We start from the raw sequence: 17,671 nt of genomic DNA, 5'->3' as shown, positions 1-17,671 counted from the left end.
AGCCGCGGGTGAGTGTGTGTGTATATATAGAGTGTGCATGCTCTCCCTGGGTCTGTGTGGGTTTCATATGAGTGCTCCAGTTTCCTCCCACAGTCCAAAGATGTGAAAGATCGGTAAATCGGCCATGGGAAATGCAGGGTTAAGAGGATTGGGTGGGTCTGAAAAGGATGCTGTTCAGATAATTGGTGCAGACTCAATGGGCCGAATGGCCTCAGCCTGTGCTGTAGAGAGTATGTCAGCATGACTTGATTGTTTGCAGTAAAAGGTTTTATGTTGTGGAATAAATATGTTAAGGACCTAAACCCTCCCTGAAGTTTGCAGTGTATGCTCATTACAAAATTCACTCAAACAATCAGGAGAGCTCCCTCCCTAACCCACAATCCCTGAAACCCCAAAGATGAAGGAGCAGCTGTACAGGAGAGTCAGCATCTCCAGGTTTTCCTTTCAGAATGATAGCACTCCCCAACTTGGAGAGAAATCACTGCTCCTTCAACATCACTGGGGTCAAATCAAACTGCATCAGGAGAATCCTTCAGCACATGGGAAGCTGGGAGGAAGCAAGGATCAGCTTGGACTGCAAACTGCTGACTTTAGCAGCAAGAGTAAACCAGATGGAAGCATCTAACCTCAAGCATTGCTGTGTTATTCCCAGATCACAGTCAGCCTGCTCATTTCAGCTGTAGGTGACGATGGGAGCATGTGTATTAATTCAATGCAGCTCAGGAGAATTTCTTCAGCTGACTCCGAGGAATGTGTTTCTGCAGGGAATTATCCCAGCTCTGGGTGGGCAGGCTTGAGGTTTATTGAAAGTGCAGGAGTTGTGTTCGGAGTGAGTCTTCAGATAGGGAGGTACACAAAAGGGAGGGAAGATACAGTGGGATAACATTGCTACTGTGGGGAGAGAATCCCCCCCTGCTGTGGATTGGCTCCTAGGTGTGCTAGGATGGGTATTTAATCAAGGTGCTCATCAGGAGCTGCATGTTTTATTCAGACTACAGAGAAATGAGCCACTCTTTGTGCCCCACTGTTAAGGGCTGTAACAAGGGAAGGGGTGATAATCACAGGCCCCTGTGCTAGTCTGAACACCAATGGGCTCCAAAGGCTGGGCACAGAGGTAAAAGAAAACAGTTGCATTTAGAATATCCTGGTCATGTTAGAGTTCCATTGGGAGATATAACCTGACGAATTGAGATCATTAGTTCGAAACCAGAACCTCATGGACCTCACCCAAAGCCCATAAGGAAGAGGTGAACAGATCTGGCCACCCAACTCATGGAGTTTTTGATTCCAAATTGTGGAGCACCTCTAGAGTGAAGGAAGACATTGATGCGGAGGTGAACACTTGATGAGCAAATCTGGAAATGAACGTGGAATCAAAGATTTAGGGTGTCTAGGGAAATGGATGTTTGATCTTGAGAGGTATGAAAACTTCCCCGCCCACTGTTTGCCTAAAACTGTAGATATTAGTCCATAAAAGTAGAATTCTTGGACAAAAGAATCATTAAAAATGTTTTATACCTGTGTAAAACACCCAACCTCACACGTGGGGCAGGATAGCTTGTATTTTAGTTACAACAACCCCATCAAGTTATTCCTGTCCACTGGGGTGTGGAGTGTCAGCTGAGGTGGAAGAGTAAAGAGGAGACATTTGGTGAGGTGTTTTAGTCCAGTGATGTGAGCCAAATTGCAGGATGATTACTGACATCAAGCCCCACCAGAGATAGCAAACAAATTTGAGAGAAGGATCACTGCTCTGAATGAAAGACAAAAAGCAAGATCAAGAGAACATTTTATCCATTTCCATTCAGGTGGTACAGCCATTACATTCTTGACAACATATTCCCTCTCCCTAGGGAGGAGCCAGATTGTCCAAGTGAAGTCAGTAATGCATTCAGACAAAAGCAGACAGTACCCCATGCCCCACTAACTGCTGTCCTCCAGTGAGAGCCTGTCAAACAGGTACTCTCCCAGCCCATTCTCAGGGGCTCCCAGACGCTTCAGGTTGGTGATGTAGTCCCCAAGTCGCTTGATGATCTCAACCTCCTCATCCAAATAGTGAGTCTCCAGGAAGTCACACAGCTGGAACACAGGAATATTACAACTCATTACATTAGAACAATCCAAGACAGTTTGGAGAATTCCCACTGCAAAACAGACTGGGCAGTACTAGCTCTAGACAACCCAGAAAAATCCAGCAAACTAGAGATTTTGTACTGGTGAATATATTAGCCTCTCAGCTGGCACATCTTGCCAGTTAAGTGGAGCTGAGTTGTATTGTGGTGGATGGTCATCATTCCACTGCAATGGTCCTGAATAAGGATTCAGTGGTCAATATCACTTCAGCACTCCCACCAGATTACAATCAAAGTTCCTCCTTGACCTTCTTGCTGAAGAGTTATAAGATTGATCATTCCAGATCTGTACTGGTGGTTACAATGTGATATCTGGACAAAGTTAAAAATCACAACAACAGAATTTGTCCAACAGGTTTATTCAGAAGCACTGGCTTTCAGAGTGCGGCTTCTTCAGGTAGTCAAAGAGTATTAGTTTGGAAGCTAGAGCTTTGAATAAGCCTGTTGGACTATAACCTGGTGTTAGCTTTAACTTTGTACACCCCAGTTGGACACTGGCATCACCAAATCACATCTCCCCAAATGTTGCATTATTGAATTTCAAACCCAGAGACCAACCAATGAAGTGTTGCCCTTGGGGTCTGACAGTGATGAGAATGAGGTGGTGAAGCTTACATGAGGGTCAGTCTGGGCAGTGGCAAGTTGGTGTAGATCCAGCAAACTCTGGTTCACATTCTTCTCCAGATCCAGGGCAACCTGCATTGCCTGCAGACCGTTACCCCACTCATCCCTCTCTGGCTTCTGAAACATGGAAGCAAAGGACAGTTAAGGATCAGAATCAGAATCCTGACAGAGGAATGAAGCAGGTCATTTAACCCATTTGTCCACATCAACCCTCCAGAGGGTCCCACACTGACCCAACCCATCCCTGTAATCCTGTTTAGAGAACCATGTAGCCTGTGTATCCCTGGAAACTGGGCAACCTAGCATGACCAAACTGACTAGCACATCTTTGTGCCATGTTCAAACTGAGCAGTTCCCAGAGGCTGGAATTGGACCTGGGTCCCTGGCACTGAGACAGTGCAGTGCCAGTACCATCCTCAAGTCCAGAGGATGATTTGAGGAGGAAGGGTTTTAGTGGGATCTCAGGAAATTGAGAAATATGGAATGCAGCACCTGAGTGTGGGGGAGGCAGCTAGTCCAGTAACATTGCAGCAACATCTGGAGAAATACTTCAAATGTCAGGGTATAGTGGGCTAATGGTTAAGTGCAGGTAGGTGGGATTAGTGTAGTTTGGTCAGCACAGATATGGTAGACCAAAGGGCCTGTTTCTAGGCAGTGAGTGGGAGATGGAAGAGATCATATGGGAAAGACAAGCAACAGTTCTTCACTTCCCCCTTCAGGGTGAACTAACCCTGTTACTGGTGGATTGGAGCCACATCACGAGATCAGCCAATCCCCTCCCCACCATTCCCACCTTCACATCCTGGAGGAGGACTCTGCCTCCACGCTGATTCTGGAATTTCAGCAGCTTCTCTGCATGTTCCTGCTTCTCCTGGGACTGAGCTTTGAAGAACTGGGAGAAATGGTGCAGGGCAACATCATCCCTGTCAAAGTACGACATCTGAAAGAGAACCATTTCCATCCCATTAGCACATCACTGGCCCCAATTCTAGTTGGGAGAAGTAGAGACTAATTTAGCCCTCAGACTGCCTGCCTATTCAAACAGTTATTAATGCACTGAATTCTCAGCCATTTTAATATCCCAGTGTTGTCCAGTGAGCCAGCAGCTCTTCGCCCCAGCTTCCTCCTGAGGACATGCAACATCCATGTTTTAATTTGGATTAAACAGCTGGTGAGTTCCTCAGCAGGTCTGGTACAGCATCAGAGGAGAGAAACACTAAATTCATGTTTCTGCTCATTAACACCATTAGAATTGGAAGATATTAGACATGGACTGAAGCTCGTCAATAAAAGGAAACAAGAGTGCAGGATGGAGGGGGTGGAGGGGGGTGGAGGGGGGTGGAGTCCCAAAGCTAGACAGCACAGGGTTAACATGAGGGATGGACATAAATGGATCCAAGCAGCAGCTTTTTCCAGAAGGTGGTGGATGGAATGAGCTGCCAAAGGAAGTAGGAGGCCGGTACAGTTCCCACATTTCAAAGGCATCTGGATGGGTAAATGAATGGGAGGTATTTAGAGTGATATGTGGCAAATGGGACTAGATTAATGTGGGATGTCTGGCTGGCATGGAAGAGTGGCTGAGAGGGTCTGTTTCTGTGCAGACCAGGTCTGGGATGGTAGATTTCAAATATTCTACATGGAACCAACTGAAATTGTAACCTTTAACAAGGTGAAGTTTCAGTTGGATGACACAGAAAGCCACTGGAGTACTAAGTGCAGTCTACTCCAGTCACCATTAACCAGAGGGGAATACCCAGTCACCAGGACATTGGGATACAAAACTGATATCAGAACACAGGGACTGTAGGCCATTCAGCCCCTCAAGCCAGTCCTGCCATTCAATGAGAAAGTAACCATGAGGCTGCTGCAAAAAAAGACATTATTCCTTTGGGGCTAAACTAGAAAAATGGATGTTGGACACTGCTGGCACTAATTTAAATCAGGAGAGAGTTTTGTGGAAGTTGTAGATCATTGGGATTGTCTGTACCATAGATTGGATCAGTACAAATGGGTTCATATCAGAGTATGGAAGGGAATGAGTGGAATGGAATGAGAGAACGGGGACCTGGGGTTTGCTGAGGAAAGCCTGTGCAAGGAGCCTTGGAATTGTGAGCAAGCAACTGAGTGATTAGAAAAGTGTAACTTGATCAAGGAAGAGTCCGAGACAGGGAAAACCTCATGTGACTCAGATTAACCATTACATCAAGCTGGTGACACCATCCGCAGGTAAACTGAAAAGCACTATGCTTGGTTGGACTGGAGCAGTTCAAACCATTAGATTTATGCCCATATTTGACTCAAACATTGAACCATCATGCTCACAAGTGAATGTTATGTTAGTGCTACTCCTTTCAGCAGGATGTTTCATCCTTGGTTTGTGCCCCTTCAAGAAGGGTCATAAAGGCAGAGGTGCTGCTGTGTCTGGAAATGGCTTCAAAAAACACAAACAGGGAAATGGCCAGTTATGTTATTTTCTGATCTTGGTTCATTTTAACAGTTGCCAGAGGTGGGGATTGAACCCAGGTCTCTGGTACTATGAGGCAGCAGTGCTAACCACTGTGCCATCATGCCACCTACAAAATGGTTAAGCTATTCCTGTAAAATATCCTGTTTTGACAACCCTAGGGAAATGACAGTTACTGCCTGTGACAGCCATATCAGGGAATTGTACACTAACCAGGGACACTACACCCCAGAAACATCACTGAACATAAACAGGAGCATACATTATTGCACATCAGTATCATACCCCATTGTTGTTGTAACACCACATTTATCTTGAATTATGAAATAGGCAAGAGCTACAAGAGCCAGTTGAAAAGAGCATCAAGTTAATTAGAAATAAAGAAATAAATAAATAAATACCCATAATAGAAGCAATTACAAATAGAGACAACACTCACCAAAGACTGATAGAGATAGGAGACAGTGAGCTCCAGGTTAATCTGCTTGTTGACAGCAGCTTCACAATCCGGGTGATAGTTTTGACAAACCTGGGAAGCCATTTTGTGACAAATATTGTACTACTTGCCTACTTAAGGCAAGCCAACCACAAACTTAAAATTACCATCAACTCTACCTAAATCACCACAGCATTTGGACTATTATTTATACTCCAGGAGCAGCCCTCATTTTATTAAGCAGGAAATGACATCATCAGTGATGGCCAATCACTCTTTTAATCAATCGATCAGTTGCCATGTCCATTCAGCACAGAATAGGAATTGAATACAGAAGCCAATTAGAATTGACAACTGGTGGATGATGAAATTGGTGATTGACCTTTGACCTCTTACAGAAGTGCAAATTCTGTAAATATATATACCTGAAAATGACAATTAAACATACTCTGAAACATCACTATTGTATTTGAGCTTGTGTATTAAGACATGCTGAAAACAGATTTGCTGAAATTTGTTAGCTTGTTACTCTGAGGGATTTGTGTTCCTAGCTTTTGAATGACAGTGTTGGGAGTCCATTGAAAAATGGCTAGATTTTGTTGACATTAAACATTTGCCTATTGATTGACAGTGACAGAAATGAAGTGATTTTGGGTCATCTAGTGCAGGCAACTGATGTACTTTGTGGATCCTTTCTGAATCTGCTGTGATCTTTTTGACCTTAGGTCTCAGGAAACCCAGTTTACAAACCAAAACGGTAAATGCGCTGAGTGCGTCAGCCATGTAGTAGGCCTCAGGCTTCCATTCCTAAATTGCTGTTAGAAACATACTGTATGATCAACTTTTCTGTCTCCATGTTTAGTTATTAATTGTTTCAAGAAGGACCAGTCCCTCAACTCAAGGATGTTTCCACGTGGAAAGATTCTGATTCTGATTCTGATCCTGTTTACATTGTATTCTGTCGAACGTACAGCTCAGAAACTGGCCTCCCAACTCGATGTGGTCCATACGCACATCTTTATGGACATGAGGGTCTCTCAACCTAAAGTTGATTGTGTTCAACTGAGCAGCCTCCAGTGGAGTGGTTGTGCTGTGAGAGTTTGGGGATTGAAGGTGCCCACTCAATGTTAGGGTATGATCACAGCCTTGACGGATGGATTGGTGGAAGCAAGTTACTTTGACCCAGTATCTGATTCAAATACCAGGTTACAGTTGAGCCGTTACTTGTCAGATTGAGTTACAACTTTGAATATTGTACATGGAACCATGGTCCGAGTTAACCCTGATAAATATTCATGGCGATGAGAGCAGGTCAGAGGCTGGGAATTCTGTTGTGAATTTCTCAACTCCTGACTATCCAAACATTATCCACCATCTACAAGTAAAAGTGATGGAATACTTTCCAATTTTCTGGCTGAATACAGCCCCAACAGTGACGAAGCCCCAGGGAAATCTCTCGCCATCCTGAGTTGGAACAATATCACTGTTTCTGAATCCAAGTCCCGGAAGCCCCCCCCCCTCAGCAGCAGCAGCAGCATCATTCTGGTCTCTCCCACACCAGGTGGGCTGTAATAACCAGCTCATCACCACCACCTGAAGGGTAACTGCGGCTGGGCATGAAACGTAGCCTTGTGATTGGCACACTGAAGATTGACTAATAAAAACCACCGTGGGATGGGGGAGTGCAAACCTACAGGGACATAGGCTTAAAGTGGGAGGGGAAAGATTAAAGTACGGACGTGAGGGTCAACCTTATCAGAGAGAGGGTGCTGTGTACATGGAATGAGCTGCCAGAGGAAGTGGTGGAGTTGGGTACAATTATAACATTTAAAAGACATTTGGATGGATACATGAACGGGAAGGTTTTAGAGAGACATGGACCAAATGCAGGCAAAAGCATCTGGTACAGTTTTGGAAATCTGGTCAGCACGGACAGGTTGGACCGAAGGGTCTGCTTCTGTGATGTATGACTCTATGACTTTACTGGTGTGCAACAACATGTTTCTTTACGATGGTGTGGTGGCTCAGTGGTAAGCACTGCTGCCTCACAGCACCAGGCACCTGGGTTTGATTCCAGCCTCGGGTGAGTGTGTGTGGGTATATAGCGTGTGCATGCTCTCCCTGTGTCTGTGTGGGTTTCATACGAGTGCTCCAGTTTCCTCCCACAGTCCAAAGATGTGCAGGATCATTAAATCGGCCATGGGAATTGCAGGGTTAAGAGGATTGAGTGGGTCTGAACAGAGTGCTGTTCAGATAATTGGTGCAGACTCAATGGGCTGAATGGCCTCAGCCTGCACTGTAGAGACTATGTCGGCATGACTTGATTGTTTACAATAAAAGGTTTTACGTTGCGGAATAAATATGTTAAGAACACAAACCCTCCCTGAAGGTTGCAGTGTATGCTCATTACAACATTCACTCAAACAATCACCAGGAGAGCCCCCCCCCTAACCCCCGATCCCTGAAACCCCAAAGATGAAAGAGCAGCTGTACAGGAGAGTCAGCATCTCCAGGTTTTCCTTTCAGGATGACAGCACTCCCCAACTTGGAGAGAAATCACTGCTCCTTCAACATCACTGGGTCAAAACAAACTGCATCAGGAGAATCCTTCAGCACATGGGAAGCTGGGAGGAAGCAGGGATCAGCTTGGACTGCAAACTGCTGACTTTAGCAGCAAGAGCAAACCAGATGGAAGCATCTAACCTCAAGCATTGCTGTGTTATTCCCAGATCACAGTCAGCCTGCTCATTTCAGCTGTAGGTGATGATGAGAGCATGTGTATTAATTCAATGCAGCGCAGGAGAATTTCTTCAGCTGACTCCCAGGAATGTGTTTCTGCAGGGAATTACCCCAGCTCTAGGTGGGCAGGCTTGAGGTTTATTGAAAGTGCAGGAGTTGTGTTCGGAGTGAGTCTTCAGATAGGGAGGTACACAAAAGTGAGCGAAGATACAGGCGGATAACATTGCTACTGCTGGGAAGATCTCCCCCCGGTGTGGATTGACTGAGTTGTGCTCGAATGGGTATTTAATGAAGGTGACCATCAGGAGCTGCATGTTTTATTCAGATTACAGCAAAATGAGCCGTTCTTTTTACCCTACTGCTAAGGGCTGTAACAAGGGAAGGGTTGACAATCACAGGCCCCTGTGCCCATCTGAACACCAAGAGGCTCCTGAGACTGGGCTCAGAGGTAAAAGAGAACAGTAGTATTTAGAATATCCTGATCATGTTAGAGTTCCAAAGGGAAGCTACACCAGACAAATTGAGGTCATATCATTAGCTGGTTCCACTATCTAGGTAGAAACCAGAACCTCATGGGCTTTGGGGGATGTCCATGAGAGATGACCAGATCTGGTTGCCCAAATCATGCAGTTTATGATTCCAAATTATGGAGTCCTTCTAGAGTGAAGGAAGGTATTGATGTAGAGGTGAATACTTGATGGGCAAATCTGAAAATGAACTTGGAATCAAAGATTTAGGGTGTCTATGGAAGTGGATGTTTGGTCTCGAGATTTAAGGAAACTTCCCTGCCCACTGTTTGCCTAAACGTGTAGGCATTAGTCCAAAAAAGTATAATTCAAAGAAAAAGAAATCATTAAAAATGTTTTCTACTCCAGAGTGTAAAACACCCAACCTCACATGTGGGGCACGATAGCTTGAATTTTAGTTACAACAACCCCATCTAGTTATTCCTGTCCACTGGGGTGTGGAGTGTCAGCTGAGGTGGAAGAGTGAAGAGGAGACATTTGGTGAGGTGTTTTAGTCTAGTGATGAGAGCCAAATTGCAGGATGATTACTGACATCAAGCCCCCCCCAAGAGATAGCAAAACAAATTGGAGAGAAGGATCAGTGCTCTGAATGAAGGACAAAAAGCAAAAATCAAGAGAACATTTTATCCATTTCCATTCAGGTCGTACAGCCATTACATTCTTGCCAACATATTCCTTCTCCCTGTGGAGGAGCCAGATTGTCCAAGTGAAGTCAGTAATGCATTCAGACAAAAGCAGACAGTACCCCATGCCCCACTAACTGCTGTCCTCCAGTGAGAGCCTGTCAAACAGGTACTCTCCCAGCCCATTCTCAGGGGCTCCCAGACGCTTCAGGTTGGTGATGTAGTCCCCAAGTCGCTTGATGATCTCAACCTCCTCATCCAAATAGTGAGTCTCCAGGAAGTCACACAGCTGGAACACAGGAATATTACATGAGCACAATCCAAGACAGTTTGGAGAATTCCCACTGCAAAACAGACTGGGCAGGACTAGCTCTAGACAACCCTGAAAAATCCAGCAAACTAGAGATTTTGTACTGGTGAATATATTAGCCTCAGTTGGCACATCTTGCCATTTAAGTGGAGCTGAGTTGTATTGTGGCGGATGGTGATCATTCCACTGCAATGGTCCTGAATGAGGATTCAGTGGCCAATCTCACTTCAGCACTCCCACCAGATTACAATCCAAGTTCCTCCTTGACCTTCTTGCTGAAGAGTTGTAGATTGATCATTCCAGATCCACACTGGTGGTTACAATGTTACATCTGAACAAAGTTAATAATCACAACATCAGGTTTTGTCCTACAGGTTTATTCAGAAGCACAGGCTTTGAGAGTGCCGCTTCTTCAGGTGGTCGAAGAGTATTAGTTTGGAAACTAGAGCTTCTGAATAAGCCTGTTGGACTATAACCTGGTGGTGTTAGTTTTAACTTTGCACACCCCAGTCTGACACTGGCATCACCAAATCACATCTTGGCACGTGTTGCATTATTGCATTTCAAACCCAGAGACCAACCAGTGAGGTGTTGCCCTGAGGGTCTGGCAGTGATGAGAATGAGGTGGTGAAGCTTACATGAGGGTCAGTCTGGGCAGTGGCAAGTTGGTGTAGATCCAGCAAACTCTGGTTCACATTCTTCTCCAGATCCAGGGCAACCTGCATTGCCTGCAGACCATTACGCCACTCATCCCTCTCTGGCTTCTGAAACATGGAAACAAAGGACAGTTAAAGTTTGGGAGAAGATTTGTAGCTCGGGTGCTCATTGTTGTGGTTTTGTTCGCCGAGCTGGGAATTTGTCTTGCAAACATTTCGTCCCCTGTGTAGGTGACATCCTCAGTGCTTGGGAGCCTCGTGCGCGCACGGCGATCGGCACCAAATTGACTGACACATCTTTGATTAGTTCCCAGAGGCTGGAATTGGACCTGGGTTGCTGGCACAGATACTGCAGTGCCAGTACCATCCTCAAGTGCAGAATATGATTTGAGGAGGAAGGGATTTAGTGGGATCTCAGGAAGCTTGTTAAATATGGAATGCACCACCTGAGGTGTGTGGGGATGCAGCTAGTCCAGTGACATTGCAGTAACATCTGGACAAATCCTGCAAATGCCAGGGTACAGTGTGTGAAGGACTAAGTGCAGGTAGGTGGGATTAGTGTAGTTTGGTCAGCTAGATATGGTAGCTGAAAGGGCCTGTTTCTATGCAGTGACAGGGAGATGGAAGAGATCATATGGGAAGACAAGCTACTCTTCACTTCCCCCTTCAGGATGAACAAACCCTGTTACCGACGGATTGAAGCCACATCACGAGATCAGCCATTCCCCTCCCCAACATTCCCACCTTCACATCCTGGAGGAGGACTCTGCCTCCACGCTGATTCTGGAATTTCAGCAGCTTCTCTGCATGTTCCTGCTTCTCCTGGGACTGAGCTTTGAAGAACTGGGAGAAATGGTGCAGGGCAACATCATCCCGGTCAAAGTACGACATCTGAAAGAGAACCATTTCCATCCCATTAGCACAATTCTAGTTGGGAGAAGTAGAGACTAATTTAGCCCTCAGACTGCCTGCCTATTCAAGCAGTTATTAATCCTCTGCATTCTCAGCCATTTTAATATCCCAGTGTTGTCCAGTGAGCCAGCAGCTCTTCACCCCAGCTTCCTCCTGAGGACATGCAACATCCATGTTTTAATTTGGATTAAACAGCTGGTGAGTTCCTCAGCAGGTCTGGTACAGCATCAGAGGGGAGAAACACTAAATTCATGTTTCTGCTTATTAACACCATTAGAATTGGAGGATAATAGACATTGACTGAAACTCTTCAATAAAAGGAAACTAGAGAGTGCAGGATGTATTCGTGGTGGGGTGGGGTTCCAAAGCTAGACAGCACAGGGTTAACATGAGGGATGGACATAAATGGATCCAGGCAGCAGCTTTTTCCCCAGAAGGTGGTGGATGGAATGAGCTGCCAAAGGAAGTAGGAGGCTGGTACAGTTACCACATACCCATCTAGAAGCCTTTGAAATATGTATGGGACGTATTTAGAGTGATATGTGCCAATTGGAACTAGATTAATGTGGGATATCTAACTGGCATGGAAGAGTGGCTTAGAGGGTCTGTTTCTGTGCAGACCAGGTCTAGGATGGTAGATTTCAAATATTCTACATGGAACCAACTGAAATTGTAACCTTTAACAAGGTGAGGGTTCAGTTGGATGACACAGAAAGCCACTGGAGTACTAAGTGCAGTCTACTCCAGTCACCATTAACCAGAGGGGAATACCCAGTCACCAGGACATTGAGATACAAAACTGATATCAGGACAGGGACAGTAGGCCATTCAGCCCCTCAAGCCTGTCCTGCCATTCAATTAAAAAATAACCATGAGGCTGCTGCAAGGAACTACATTGTTCCTTTGGGGCTAAAGTGGATGTTGGACACTGCTGGCACTAATTTAGTCAGGAGAGAGTTTTGTGCAACCTGCACATCATTCGGATTGTCTGTACCATAGATTGGATCAGTACAAATATGTTCATATCAGAGTATGGAAGGGAATGATTGGAATGGAATGAGAGAAAGGGGACCGGGGGTTTGCTGAGGAAAGCCTGTGCAAGGAGCCTTTGAATTGTGAGCAAGCAACTGAGTGATTAGAAAAGTGTAACTTGATCAAGGAAGAGTCCGAGACAGGGAAAACCTCATGTGACTCAAATTAACCATTACATCAAGCTGGTGACACCATCCGCAGGTAAACTGAAAAGCACTATGCTTGGTTTGACTTGAGCAGTTCAAACCATTAGATATACACCCATATTTGACTCAGACATTGAACCATCATGCTCACAAGTGAATGTTGTATTAATGCTACTCCTTTAAGCAGCTTGTTGTCTCTGTGGCTTGTGCCCCCCTCAAGAGGGGTCATAAAGGCAGAGGGGCTGCCATGTCTGGCAATAGCTTCTTCAAACAATGACAGAGGAGTGGCCAGTTCAGTTATTCTCCAATCTTGGTTTGTTTTAACAGGCAGAAACAGCTAGTAGCAGAGAAGCTGTTACTCAAACTAGGTTCCATGCTTCAAACAGTTGTTTCTTACTTGAATGCTCTGAAAACTCACCTGTCAGCAAGAAGCAGAGTTTATATTTACCATTTGCTCAAGGTGGTGTTTTTGGGCTGTTGTGGGGATTGGAACAGCTCCTTTGTTATGTTGCAATGGAGTCCATTGCGTTCCAAATAGTTGAATTGTCTTAAACCCCTGTTTCCTTTTGTTGGTGCTTCTATCAGAGAATGTAGATAGTTGTTTTTATAAAGCAGAATTGTTTGACCAGCTGCATCACCTCCTGGCATATACACTACACAATTGCCTTTCTGATGAGGAAAGGTTAGGGTCTGGGCAACCTTAGTGGTTTTGATAGATCCAGACTGGGCCCCAACAGTTGGTTGAAGATTATGAAGGGGCACAACTGCACAGCTCCGGTCAGAGTGGAAGGGAGTGATCCATCCTTAAAAGCTAACTGGTTCACCAATGGAAGCTGTCCCATCTCCAGAGCTCTAGGGACTTCATTCTCATCTCATGAGAGGGGACCTGTAAAACAGAGGAGCCCAGAGTGTGATGAATATTCACCACATGTCTGGATGTGTGTACCTGCAACATTCAAGAGTGAGACACCATCCAAGATATAACAGCCCACTCCATTGGTACTGCATTCTCCACCTCCCTTCAGTGTCCATTATCTACCAGGTACCCTACGGCACTCACTAAACACCTTCCAAATAGGTCATTCTAACACTTCAGAAGGGCATGGGCAAATTACTGGAACAAAGTGGGCCATTTGAATTCTCATACCATCCTGATTTGATGGTCTCCATTTCTTCAGCCAATGGGTGAAGCTTCAGACTACTCCAGCCACCTTGTGGGTACACCAATACTACAGCAAATTGACTCTTCCTCCAGGTGAAGGGATGGACAACCAGTGGCTACCTGACCACCCACACAAGTGGACAATACAGAAAGCTAAGTAGGCCTCAACTGGAGCCTATTTAAGTGGAGGCCAGTCACAGGCTGACATTAAATACCTCTGCTCAGATAAGACAAGTATCATTGATAAACACTGCCATAAACCCCCTTTTACAGTATCAAGTCTAGTATGATGCTTATTTAGTATTAGCAGAAAATAAACCAAACATACCAGAATACATTAAAGCAGCAGAAAGGCAGCTGATCAATGGATACCTCCATATGGTTGGCCTAAAATGGTTTCTAAACTATTCCTGTAAAATATCCTGTTTTGACAATCCTAGGGAAACAACAGTTACTGCCTATGACAGCCATATCAGGGAATCGTACACTAACCAAGAACACTTCACCTTGCATACATTATTGCACATCAGTCTCACACCCCATTGTTGCTGTAACACCACATTTATCTTGAAATGTGAAGCAGGTAAGAGCTACTAAAGTCAATCTATAGGAGCATCAAGTTAAATTGAAATAAGGAAAAGTTTACTTCACATAATAGAAGCAATTATAAATAGATACAACACTCACCAAAGACTGATAGAGATAGGAAGCAGTGAGCTCCAGGTTAATCTGCTTGTTGACAGTAGCTTCACAATCCTGGTGATAGTTTTGACAAATCTGGGAAGCCATTTTGTGACAAATATTGTACTACTTGCCTACCCAAGACAAGTCACAAGCCAACCACAAACTTAGAATTACTACCAACTGTAGCTAAATCACCACAGCCTTTGGACTTTTATTTATATTCCAGGAGCAGACCTCAGTTTAAAAAGCAGGAAATGACATCATCAGTGATGGCCAATCACTCTTGTTAATCAATCGATCAGCTGCCATGTCCATTCAGCACAGAATGGGAATTGGATCCAGAAGCCAATTAGAATTGACAACTGGTGGATGATGAAAGTGGCGATTGACCTTTGACCACTTACACAAGTGCAAATTCTGTAAATATATCTACCTGAAAATGAGATTTAAACAGACTCTGAAATTTCACTATCCTATTTGAGCTTGTGTATTAAGACATGCTGAAAACAGATTTGCAGAATTTTATTAATTTGTTACTCTGAGGGATTTGTCTTCCTAAGTTTTGAATGACAGTGTTGGGAGTCCATTGAAAAATGGCTAGATTTTGTTGACCTTAAACATTTGTCTATTGATTGACAGTGACAGAAATGAAGTGCTTTTGGGTCATCTAGTGCAGGCAACTGATGTACTTTGTGGATCCATTCTGAATCTGCTGTTATCTTTTTGACCTTAGGTCTCAGGAAGTCCAGTTTACAAACCAAAATGGTAAATGTGCTGAGTGCCTCAGCCATGTAGTAGGCCTCAGGCTTCCATTCCTAAATTGCTGTTAGAAACATAGTGTATGATCAACTTTTCTGTCTCCATGCTTAGTTATTAATTGTTTCAAGAACGACCAGTCCCTCAACTCAAGGATGTTTCCAAATGGGAAGATTCTGGTTCTGTTTACATTGCAATCTGTAAAATGTGCAGCTCAGAAACTGGCCTCCCAGCTCAACATGGTCCATCCCCACAGCGATATGGACATGAGGGTGTCTGAATCTAAAGTTGATTGTGTTCAACTGAGCAGCCTCCAGTGGAGTGGTGGGCTGTGTGAGTTTGGGGATTGAAGGTGCCTACTCAATGTTAGGGTATGATCACAGCCTTGACGGATGGATTGATGGAAGCGAGTTACTTTGACCCAGTATCTGATTCAAATACCAGGTTACAGTCTAGTCACTCCTTGTCAGATTGAGTTACAACTTTGAATATTGTACATGGAACCATGGTCCGAGGTCAACCCTGATAAATAATCATGGCGATGTGAGCAGGTCAGAGGCTGGGAATTCTGTTGGGAATTTCTCAACTCCTGACTTTCCAAACACTGTCCACCATCTACAAGTAAAAGTGGTGGAATACTTTCCAATTTTCTGGCTGAGTACAGCCCCAACACTGACGAAGCCCCAGGGAAATCTCTCGCCATCCTGAGTTGGAACAATATCACTGTTTCTGAATCCAAGTCCCGGAAGCCCCCCCCCCCCTCAGCAGCAGCAGCAGCAGCATCATTCTGGTCTCTCCCACACCAGGTGGGCTGTAATAACCAGCTCATCACCACCACCTGAAGGGTAACTGTGGCTGGGCATGAAACGTAGCCTTCTGATTGGTACACTGAAGATTGACCAATAAAAACCACCCTGTGATGAGGGAGTGCAAAACTAGAGGGACATAGGCTTAAAGTGGGAGGGGAAAAATTAAAAACAGGGATGTGAGGGGCAACCTTTTCAGAGAGAGTGTGCTGTGTACATGGAATGAGCTGCCAGAGGAAGTGGTGGAGGCGGGTACAATTATAACATTTAAAAGACATTTGGACGGATACATGAACGGGAAGGTTTTAGAGAGACATGGGCCAAATGCAGGCAAGGGCAACTGGTACAGTTTTGGAAATCTGGTCAGCATGGACAGGTTGGACTGAAGGGTCTGCTTCTGTGATGTATGACTCCATGACTCTACTGGTGTGCAGCGGTGTTTCCTTAGGATGGTGTGGTGGCTCAGTGGTTAGCACTGCTGCCTCACAGCACTAGGGACCTGGGTTTGATTTCAGCCTCAAATGAGTGTGCGTGTATGTGTATATATATATATATATATATGTATAGAGATAGTGTGCATTCTCTCCCTGTATCTGTGTGGGTTTCGCATGAATGCTCCAGTTTCCTCCCACAGTCCAAAGATGTGCAGGATCGATGAATTGGCCATGGGAAATGCAGGGTTAAGAGGATGGGATGGATGTGAACAGAATGCTGTTCAGATAATTAGTGCAGACTCAATGGGCTGAATGGCCTCAGCCTGCACTGTAGAGAGTATGTCAGCATGACTTGATTATTTACGATAAAAGGTTTTACATTGTGGAGTAAAATATGTTAAGGACCTAAACCCTCCCTGAAGGTTGCAGTGTATGCTCATTACAAAATTCACTCAAACAATCACCAGGAGAGCCCCCTCCCTAACCCATGATCCTTGAAACCCCAAAGATGAAGGAGCAGCTGTACAAGAGGTTTTCCTTTCAGGATGACAGCACTCCCCAACGTGGAGAGAAATCACTGCTCCTTCAACATCACTGGGGGAAATCAAACTGCATCAGGAGAATCCTTCAGCACCTGGGAAGCTGGGAGGAAGCTAGGATCAGTGTGGACTGCAAACTGCTGACTTTAGCAGCAAGAGTAAACCAGGTGGAAGCATCTAACCTCAAGCATTGCTGTGTTATTCCCAGATCACAGTCAGCCTGCTCATTTCAGCTGTAGGAGACGATGAGAGCATGAGTATTAATTCAATGCAGCTCAGGAGAATTTCTTCAGCTGACTCCCAGGAATGTGTTTCTGCAGGGAATTATCTCAGCTCTGGGTGGGCAGGCTTGAGGTTTATTGAAAGTGCAGGAGTAGTGTTGGGAGTGAGTCTTCGGATAGGGAGGTACACAAGAGTGAGGGAAGATACAGTGGGATAACATTGCTACAGTGGGGGAAGAATTTCCCCTGGTGTGGGTTGACTCCTAGTTGTGCTAGAATGGATATTTAATCAAGGTACTCATCAGGTACTGCATGTTTTATTCAGACTACAGAGAAATGAACCACTCTTTGTACCCCACTGCTAAGGGCTGTAACAAGGGAAGGGGTGAAGATCACAGGCCCCTGTGCTGGTCTGAACACCAATGGGCTCCTAAGGCATATTCAGGAAAAAAACATTAGCATTTAGAA

General features: G+C 44.9%; 2 protein-coding genes across 2 annotated transcripts; both read right to left on the bottom strand.

The window, feature by feature from the left end:
- Positions 1-1,859: 1,859 nt before the first annotated feature.
- Positions 1,860-5,761, bottom strand: LOC140488953 (ferritin, middle subunit-like). Its single transcript, XM_072588179.1, has 4 exons — positions 5,660-5,761; positions 3,550-3,696; positions 2,748-2,873; positions 1,860-2,079 (listed from the first exon to the last, which is right to left on the bottom strand). Exons 1-4 carry the CDS (start codon positions 5,759-5,761, stop codon positions 1,924-1,926), a joined length of 531 nt encoding a protein of 176 aa, XP_072444280.1. The 3' UTR covers positions 1,860-1,923.
- A 3,859-nt stretch (positions 5,762-9,620) lies between these two features.
- On the bottom strand, positions 9,621-14,552 carry LOC140488952 (ferritin, middle subunit-like). Its single transcript, XM_072588178.1, has 4 exons — positions 14,451-14,552; positions 11,256-11,402; positions 10,494-10,619; positions 9,621-9,834 (listed from the first exon to the last, which is right to left on the bottom strand). The coding sequence occupies exons 1-4, from the start codon at positions 14,550-14,552 to the stop codon at positions 9,679-9,681; spliced, it is 531 nt and encodes a 176-aa protein (XP_072444279.1). The 3' UTR covers positions 9,621-9,678.
- Positions 14,553-17,671: the final 3,119 nt, after the last annotated feature.

Source organism: Chiloscyllium punctatum, chromosome 18 (assembly GCF_047496795.1).
Source record: "Chiloscyllium punctatum isolate Juve2018m chromosome 18, sChiPun1.3, whole genome shotgun sequence".
In the NCBI taxonomy this organism is placed as follows: Eukaryota; Metazoa; Chordata; class Chondrichthyes; order Orectolobiformes; family Hemiscylliidae; genus Chiloscyllium; species Chiloscyllium punctatum.
This window is presented reverse-complemented; position numbering and strand designations above follow the sequence as displayed.

What these genes read in the sequence shown, in the direction of transcription:
- LOC140488953 (XM_072588179.1), bottom strand. Translation starts at nt 5,761, where the DNA reads ATGGCTTCCCAGGTTTGTCAAAACTATCACCCGGATTGTGAAGCTGCT. An exon ending in CCTATCTCTATCAGTCTTTG is followed by an intron (nt 3,697 to 5,659) that starts GTGAGTGTTGTC and finishes GTTCTCTTTCAG; the next exon opens with ATGTCGTACTTTGACAGGGA. An exon ending in TCCTCCTCCAGGATGTGAAG is followed by an intron (nt 2,874 to 3,549) that starts GTGGGAATGGTG and finishes TCCATGTTTCAG; the next exon opens with AAGCCAGAGAGGGATGAGTG.
- LOC140488952 (XM_072588178.1), bottom strand. Translation starts at nt 14,552, where the DNA reads ATGGCTTCCCAGATTTGTCAAAACTATCACCAGGATTGTGAAGCTACT. An exon ending in CCTATCTCTATCAGTCTTTG is followed by an intron (nt 11,403 to 14,450) that starts GTGAGTGTTGTA and finishes GTTCTCTTTCAG; the next exon opens with ATGTCGTACTTTGACCGGGA. An exon ending in CTGCCCAGACTGACCCTCAT is followed by an intron (nt 9,835 to 10,493) that starts GTAAGCTTCACC and finishes CCTGTGTTCCAG; the next exon opens with CTGTGTGACTTCCTGGAGAC.